A 9,324-nucleotide genomic window follows, 5' to 3' on the forward strand; every position below is an offset into this window, starting at 1 on the left:
GTTACATTGTCAGAAATATATATATGTGTGCGAATTCTATCAAACCGATAATCTAAGATACATACTTAAAACTAGCCTACATTCCGGTAAAGGATAAATAAATAATTGACATTTCATTTCGTATGAATACTACACTGCCAAGAGAAATATGCATATGAATACGTATATATATATATATATATATATATATATATATATATATATATATATATATATATATATATTATATTATCGAATACTCTATAAAATAAACTACTCAAAACAATAAATAACGCAATCGAAGAATTACAAAACATTAGCCATATTAAAATGACACGCAACATAAATATATATATATATATATATATATATATATATATATATATATATACGTATATTCACACGAACAATACTTTTGTCACTTTAAAGCAATATTAATAAATAAATGTTCTAATTGCGGTAGAATAAGGAAAAACGAGCGGCAGACGGAAAATTACTTCGATATTAAGCAAAACTAAAGACCCGTCACTATAACTTTACTGATGACATTTATGAGCAGCCATGTTAGATTTACACGCGTATAGCGACAGGAATATTAGGGATTAATGGAAGTCAGTCGCGAGAAATAAATCATGAAAACACATTGTTAACACTTTTCTTTAATAAAATCTGTGCGCAACTACAAATGTAAAAAATATATATATGTCGGAGATGAAAGAACACCGGAGTCTGTAATTGAACAATTGTAGTTATTCAATCCGATTGTAATTGTTGGAGAGTTGTGATAATGAGCTTGGGCTCGAGGCGACAGTCAGTCGCCGAACGTAGCCGCGGTCAAGGGATGAACGCTTTGCCCAACAAACATATGGAATAATTCTATAGCTCTCCTTAAAAGAAATATTCGTGGCGACACGCGACAGTAAACATTCCAACGGTTTCTGTCCCGTGGCTCGCCACACGCAGACCCTATTCTTCGAGTAAGATGATTGCCAGATGTCGATGCGTCTCCGCAGTACATGTTCGGCTAGCCCGAGGGCCCGTTATAAATCTTAAGGTTTAGTTAACTAAAGTCCTTCAAACAGACAAACAGTCTTTGTCCCAACTACGGGAAGATAGGGGAGACATATTTTTCAACGAGCGGCGTCTCCCACTAGCAACTTTCCCTCGAGGGCGGCTAGCATCTTTTTCTAACCACCGATATGGAGATTGACCAATTAGCAGCAACGTCAATTTCCCTTACTTCCTAAACGAAGGCTTTCCTCGACGAATCCGATGATCTCGTGTCCTTAGACACACCCCAGTATAGTTTTTCCTCTGTGGAATCATCGGGACGGGACGCGCATTCTTTGACGCGCTCCCGTCGACCAAAGAGTAACGTCTTTACGCTCAGCAATTATCGTTTACGAGTCAGACTTAGATTCAGCGAGAACGCCTATCTGTCATCCCGTTGACCGCGGATTCGTTATTGAACCTGGGATCACTGTCACTAGTGTCGCGGACGTCTCACCGCCGTGATAAATTGTCAAACCTGTGTTATTCATACCTGTGTCAATAAATCGTATCTTCGTTACACCGCAACGATGGCTACCTTCAATGAAGACTCCTCAAACACCGACAACCCTATCCCCCCTGCTTCTCCGACATATATATATAATAATTCTATATTGAAAAAAATATGAAATTAACATGATATATACATTACTACATAAGTTATATATAAAATATGTATATTATACCCTTGCCTACTGACTGATATGAATTTCTTTCGGTCTCGAATGCGTTAAAAGAGAGCGCAAAGAAGTCGAAATTACTTATTGTAATTAGTAAAACGACCTGAGAGGCAGACAGATACAAGAAAGAAGGAATATTATATTAGCGGCATTATCATGTTTTTGCTCTCTTTAATTCTTTCATCGAGACAGACAATCTACAGGTATTAATCGACCAATTTCTCCAAGCTGATAACTTCGAATTGATGTTTATATATAAGAAGTGTTATGTGTTAATCTGTCTAAATGTTTAAAAGGTGTTATAAATTAAATGTTGTTAAACGATACGTAATTGCCTTTTGATCGTAAATTTTACTATCAAGGGGTCTTTTATGTATGCGTAATCATTGTGAATTATAACAATTTATGTGATCGATATTAAAGGTGTTTAAAAGCATGTATTTTTTTCTATATTATTATTCTCCTATATTATTATCCTATATTATTATAGCATTCCTATATTATTATAATATCCAATTACATGTTGATACACAAGATATACAGATTATTATTTATAACGTTTTAGTTTTCTTAATTGAGTCATTCATTTAGTACAAATGATAAGAAATTAGTAATAATTCACAAAAAAAGGATATCGTAGTAGAAATATTATAAAAAAACATTTTCTGTTTTAGTGTAGAGTTACTCCTTCTTACAGACAGTGTCGTACAAATCTGTACGTCTCTGAGAAAATGTAGGTATCCGAGCCCTTACTTCCTCAACAACTTTTAGATCTGATAGAAAAAAGAAACATACGAAGTAATAAGTAATGCTTACTAATAAATTCAACAAATACAAAGGAAGATGGCTAAATCGATAAATTAACGAGACTAAAAATTAATTACATCATGGATCTCTCGCTTTTAATTTTAAGCTGTAAATTACCGATATCGGTGACTGCCATATTCTCTTGAGTTTCCAAATCGTAAAGAATCTTTCCTCAGGGATTGGTCAACTGTGTATGTCCCCATGCGACGTAATTTGCTTAAGGAACACGAGCCGGTGATATGCAGGCAACGTATAATTGATTATCATTCGCTCTGAAACGCTGAAGTAATGACCAGTGCAGTGGTCCAGTGGTCATATTGAATGCCGCTGGATATATCAGCATTTGGCAACCTAACCCAGAGAAGCAGGAAATATGAAGCCACCGAATACCAATTAACTTCGTAGTTGCACGGTTCACATTCCATCATTTCTGAATATGCGAGGACAGTCCTCTTATTGTGCTTTTAATTCTTTTATTTGTTTCATTTTCAGCAAATATACTGGTTTTTTAAATTAAGCTTCTTTTTATACAGAGTTACAGATTATATTAATTTTATATAGAATATATTTAAGAAAGATATTTAATTTTTTGCTAGTTAAGTATTGATCGATTAAGTTACTGTACCTTTGTTCCGATAAATGCGTGCCATTTCCTCGAATCTAATATCATAGCAAATGCCAATACCTATTTTGCAGCCCTTCACATCGAACGTCGTTAGGGAGTTACCAGGACTGAGTGAATCACTCTCTCGAAAAGTAATCTTATTAGGAATGTCGATGTCGAATAGATGTACCTAATAACATAAAAATGTGGTCGCTAATTATATTGCTGCAACTTTTGTAATTTAATATCAAAGTTACCAACTCCTAAACTTTAATTATTTTTTATTTAATAACTGACAGCGTTTTTATCACTTTCTTTTATTAAAAAATCTTATCATTTAATAATGTTTAAAAAGGAGAAAAAATAAGTATAATAATATTTTAAGTATGTGAAAAATTTATACAACAACAAACACATTACAACAAAAATGGGCGTTTCCCGTATCATAACGTATTTTATAAACCGCAAATTATAGAATTGGTTATAGTATACGTATGTACATATGTATATTCCTAAATTATTCCTAGATAGAGTCACTTTCTTCACCCCGATATTTTCAAATTCAAAGCCATAAAGGAATATATTACTTACCTTTCGGTGTTTTTCTATCAAAGTTCCATCGGGACCCCAAATAGTAGAGGTATTGTACAATTTATCGCCCTCTATTTCAGGCATCGTACCACCAACTACATAGATGTTGTTTTCTTTAGCTGCGTTCGATGAAGCAACGCTCGTTTCACCATCAGGAATACTCTCGGCGTATTTTGGAAAGTACTCTGCATTGCAATATTTCAATTAATGAAAAATAACTGTCTTTTGTTCCAACCATAAATTAAATTGAAATGTTTGTCAGTTTTTTATTTTTAAATTATTAAAATAACTAAGTTTTATATTTCGACTTAATTAAATATGCAATTACTTAGCTAATAGTATATATAATAAATTGTTTCTACAGGTCCAAAATGAAAAATGAATATTTAGAAATATTTAATTACGACAATGCTATTTGTGTTAGCATCAGTGGCTTGTTACTCAACGACTTTGCTAGTACTTTTTGAAACATAAAGTTAGTTTTCAATTAATACTTATACTAGAGGCGGAATTATAAATGCAAAATAATTGATAATACTAATTTATAAGTACCTAATTATTAGTATGTTAAAAAATATATTTATACAAAAATCACGATAATCATGAAAATGGGGAAATCCTATATTCTCGAATCAATTCACAATTTATTTTGTATATTAATTAGATTCCGCGCTCATCAGTACGTACTCACTGGCGACATCGAGAAAATGTATCGGCAATTCCTCGTACGACCAGAGGATCGGAAATATCAAAGGATATTATGGCGCAGCGCGAGTGGAGAAACAGAAACATATGAGCTTAACACCGTAATACTCTTATCATAGAAATAGAAGCAGTCCTCAATTCCCGCCCGCTAACTCCTATCTCCACCGATCCAAATGATCTCCTAGCCCTCACTCCCGGACATTTCCTCATTGGCGATTCATTAATGTGCTTACGTGATCGAGATTTCAGAGACATTCCATCGAACCGACTCTCCAAATGGCAGCATATCCAACAGCTTAAACAACATTTTTGGAACCGCTGGCATAAGGAGTATTTGAACGAGCTAACCAACCGCAATAAATGGAGCAAGGGTGGACACAGCATCCAAAAGGGCACAATCGTCATCCTCAGAGAGGACAACGTTCCCTCCATGCATTGGCCTCTGGGCCGAGTTATCAAGGTTCATCCAGGCGCCGATGGTGTCATCCGGACAGCTACAGTTCAGACGGCAAAGAGCATTTTGGATCGGGGCGTCAAAAGGCTTGTCCCACTGCCAATTCAACCCGATCTCGAGAAACCCGAACAACTAGCCACCGAGACGAAATAAGATGGGAATTTCAGCCACACCTCGCTAGTTTGATCGGTACCCTCTCAACGGGGGGAGAATGTTACGCCATGCGGCTTACCATAGGTCATATTCTTAACTATCGATAGCGCCACTATAATGTCGCAGACGGATCGTCGCGTCTGCCCGGCAAACAAACATTGTAGTGGCAAGCGCGTGGTTCATTAAGCAGGGCGACTTCCAGAAACGTCGACTCGTGGCCCGTATTTTACCTCGCAGTAAAAGAATGTGGCGTGATCCGAACGTAGTGGGGGTCGCCTTCCAGAAAAAACGAAAAAAATCGAAAGGCGTTCAGAACTTTTCGAGAAGTCGAACCGTCAACACATGTGGTATGTCGCGCATTACTTATCAACCAAAACGCAGTTACATTTTTTTTGTTCCTTTTATATCTTTCTAGTTAATAAGTTGTTGAAATAAACATTAATTTATTTGTGTTAATTCTGTGGAATTTCATTGAACTACCCTTATTATCATAATCGAAATAAGGGGATCGATCAGTTCGTGGCGTCGATTATTTAATCGTAACGGGAACTTACAACTCTCGTTGACGTGCTATCTCGCGATCGCGTCTCTCCGCGAACGGTCGAAACAAAATGATTCACTAAAAACTGTCCTGAATTCCTAAGAATTTATTTACCGCAAAACTGACAAAGTGTTTATTTAAAAAATGAGGTTGAAGGTAGTCCTTTTCTTTCATTTCATTCATTTTCATTTTCTTTCTTAAGTATGGCTAACACAATATCTAATCAATTAAAATTTTATATTTTCACGTGGAAAGTTTCTTTAGATAATTATTATCAACATGTTGATTAACTCTTACGGATTAATACGTGTCTGTAGGGCAATCCGGTGGACTTGATCGGCTTTTTACTTCGAAAGTTGAGTAATCGGTGTCGCTTTCTTACGCATCTTTGAACTGTATAAATGTTTTAAAATTGTTTGATCCAGAATGTACGTACCACACCGGACAATCAAGAAGGCACGTTTTATGTCTTTCTTTCCGATTAATAATAAGCCATTTACTGCAAAGAATGAACTTTAAAGGCATTAAACAGCACATCAATGTACATTTCAATTAGACTAAATAATAATGCTATGATTTCATCGGTAGTAACTTTACTTATTAACTTGAATTATTTCTTTCTTTTACTTCATGTTAGGAAGAGTATCTTTTTGCTTGAAATAAAGAATTGATATAGGAGTAATAATATGGATAGAGATCAAAAACTGTTAGGGCAGAAATTACACGTTTGAACTTTATAGTTCAGTATAGTTCAAATAGAAATTATATAGAATTATTTGATAATTTGCATTCCACTGGAATAAAAATTTAATTTCTGTCTTTATCAAATCTGTATTTCAGAGTATTTGTACGTATGTACTTATCGTCTGCTGTATGATCGAATATCGAATAGGTAATAATCGTTGTTACTCGTTATGTGAGAAAAAATTATGTATATTCACAACTATGACTATTGCATTTTAGGCGCTTGGCCATGGATCGCTGCATTAGGTTTTCGTAATCCCCGAAACCCAGACAAACCACTATGGAAGTGCGGAGGTTCCCTGATATCGGCTAGGCATGTTTTGACCGCAGCACATTATGCACATATGGATGGAATAGAAAACATACACAATCATAATATTGCCATTCTTAGATTGGTGGAGGAATTGCCATTTTCGAGTAAGTCCTCAAATATATATATATATATATATATATGCTATTGAGTATTACTGAAGTATCATATCCTGAAATTTCTTACTGTACACATATATTGTGTCATAAAGCATGTACAATTCTTTCTCATACTTTTGGTCATTCGTTTCCTGCATTTTCATTTATTCTTTTATTTTTCAGGGTACGTATATCCCATTTGTACGAAAGAGCCCCTACGAAAGAGCAACTTCGTCGGCTATAACCCCCTTGTTGCTGGATGGGGAGCATTAAGATATAGTAAGTGATATCAATTTTATAATAAAATTAAACAGTTCCAGTCTTAAATATCTTTCTTATTTTCTTCGTAGGACGACCACGACGTAATGCATTAATGGAAGTACAAATGCCAGTGATTAAGAACGCCGAATGCAAAATAGCTTATTCCAAATTTCCTAATGCACCTGATATCACTGATGGTATAATATGCGCCGAACATGCTCAGGGTGGAGAGGATTCTTGTACGGTAATTAAGTTACAGAGTTACTACAAACTATACGGTATCTGAAGACACGTTAATTCGAATTAACATCAAATCGACGTCTTAAACATTAGAAATAATAGATAAACACAATTTAATAATCTTGCCCACTTCTCACACCTCATTGTGGTATTTAATCTAATTTCCTTCTAATCTTAGTTTTGCTCAAAATACATATAACATGTACATTATAAATTGGAGTATTTCAATACACAAATCAATAGAAGATTATTACTGTATATAAGTATAATTTCAATACAATTCGATCGATATATTTCAGTATCTTTGATTAAAAATTTAACGATCCTTTCAGGCTGACCGCGGCGGACCACTGCTGATACAACATGAATGAACCTCGTATTTAATAGGTATTGTGTCTTATGCTTATAAGTGCGGCACAGCTGGGTATCCCAGCGTTTACACTAGGGTCACATCGTACCTTGACTTCATTCTCCAAGCGATGCAATAATATGATATTACTGTTCCATAAATATCATTGTGTAAAAAACGTAAAGTTGGATTTTCTTATTGTGGAGATAAGAAACAGCTCAAACTTACATTGTTTTGTACGTTACAAATTATAGGCTTAAAATGTACGAAATGTAACTTTGAAACGACACTAATTTTTTACGCACGATAAACCTCCACGACTTAGGTATGTAAAGATGATAAACGTATATTAATTCTATTAATTTGGTAATAATAAACCAACTTTCTGAGAAGTTCTGTAAATTTCGTTTCTGTTGTATCAAGAGAATAATGGAATATTCCACTTAGATCGTATACTTCTTGTATGTACATACAAAATTTTCCGGCTAATCTAAAACACTTCATAAGATAGAGAGCTTCTGGAAATTCGGACACAGAGAGTGCATAAAATACAAGATAAGTCTCGTGTCTTTCAAAATTATTTTTTATTCGCTAAAAACGTCCTGTGTACTCATGCAATCACATGCAACCTTGAAACTTCACTTATTTTTTATCACTTTCCAATTCAATACACTGTTTCTGCATTTTTGACTATATGTAAGAGAAATTTCCATTCAGCCAAAGGTGTACTTACAGATTATAGATTCCTATACGACTCTCGGTAAAAATTTATCCGCACTCCAGATAGTTAAAACTTCTGTCGACCGTATTGATCCATCTGCACTCTTCGTATGACGTCAATATCTGTTCAGTGCTGCTGCGTAGGTTTCATTGTGTTACGTCGATTCGTTTGTGACCGTTGCGCGAGTAATAGCGCTTTGCAATGGCGATTTGCAGGAAAACGGTGCAGGATGCTGTGATTCGTTTCTTGCGGTCGGAGGTTTTGTTTGATGCCTATATTTATCAAAGATTTAATGCACATTATGGAGAAAGTGTTTTGTCACGAAGTGTGTTTGAATGGGCACAAAAGTTCAAAGAAGATCGCACAAGTGTTATGAAAAAACAGCTGGACGCCCGTCCACATCCACGATGACAACATTGAACGTGCTCATGAACTTATGCTCTATGGAATAGACGAGTGACGCTGGATAATGTGGCAAATCATTTGCAAATCAGCCACGGCTCTGCTTATGCAATAGTGCACGACAGATTTGGGTTTTAAAAAGTTTGTGCGAGATGGATGCCGAGAAAGCTGATGAAAAGGTGAAGACGACGATGCATTCGTGGTTCGCAGCTCAGCCCAAAACATTTTTTAACGAGAAAATACGAAGGTCCTTCAGCAAATGGACAAAGTGTATACAGAAATTGAGTGATTATGTCAAAAAATGATGTATGTCTTTTTTGACAATTGCTTAAAATAAATTCTACACCGACAGAGCGGGTAACTTTTTACTCACCCTCGTAAGACACTTAAATTTCCAATCTATTATGATGAATAAAAGAGCTTATACTATTAAATCTAATTGTATTTTGTTGCATGAGAGTACACGTGTATGTGATGTACATTACCTTTATATCCCCTTGAACGCTTCAATATTGCGCATATATACTATATTTTGTACAGCTTCTATAAAATTTTGTATGTTTGTTTAGGCTGTTAATCCAGAGGCTGGAGTACAAAGAAGTGGCACAATGATGTGGGCTGATGACATTTATAAT

The 9,324-nt window shown here is 35.2% G+C and overlaps 1 protein-coding gene across 1 annotated transcript; it reads right to left on the bottom strand.

Annotated features, from left to right (window-relative positions):
* Window positions 1–2,126: 2,126 nt before the first annotated feature.
* LOC143304123 (omega-amidase NIT2-A-like) lies at window positions 2,127–8,431 on the bottom strand. Its single transcript, XM_076626488.1, has 5 exons — window positions 8,300–8,431; window positions 3,712–3,896; window positions 3,142–3,310; window positions 2,634–2,867; window positions 2,127–2,482 (listed from the first exon to the last, which is right to left on the bottom strand). Exons 2-4 carry the CDS (start codon window positions 3,793–3,795, stop codon window positions 2,734–2,736), a joined length of 387 nt encoding a protein of 128 aa, XP_076482603.1. The 5' UTR covers window positions 3,796–3,896; window positions 8,300–8,431; the 3' UTR covers window positions 2,127–2,482; window positions 2,634–2,733.
* Between the last annotated feature and the right edge of the window lie 893 nt (window positions 8,432–9,324).

The sequence above is a fragment of the Bombus vancouverensis genome, unplaced genomic scaffold (assembly GCF_051014615.1).
Source record: "Bombus vancouverensis nearcticus unplaced genomic scaffold, iyBomVanc1_principal scaffold0022, whole genome shotgun sequence".
NCBI lineage: Eukaryota > Metazoa > Arthropoda > Insecta > Hymenoptera > Apidae > Bombus > Bombus vancouverensis.

Coding starts and splice junctions, on each gene's coding strand:
- LOC143304123 (XM_076626488.1), bottom strand. CDS start 3,795: ATGCCTGAAATAGAGGGCGATAAATTGTACAATACCTCTACTATTTGG. Junction 3,311..3,711: donor TGATAGAAAAACACCGAAAG/GTAAGTAATATA, acceptor TTATGTTATTAG/GTACATCTATTCGACATCGA. Junction 2,868..3,141: donor ACGCATTTATCGGAACAAAG/GTACAGTAACTT, acceptor TCTCTGGGTTAG/GTTGCCAAATGCTGATATAT.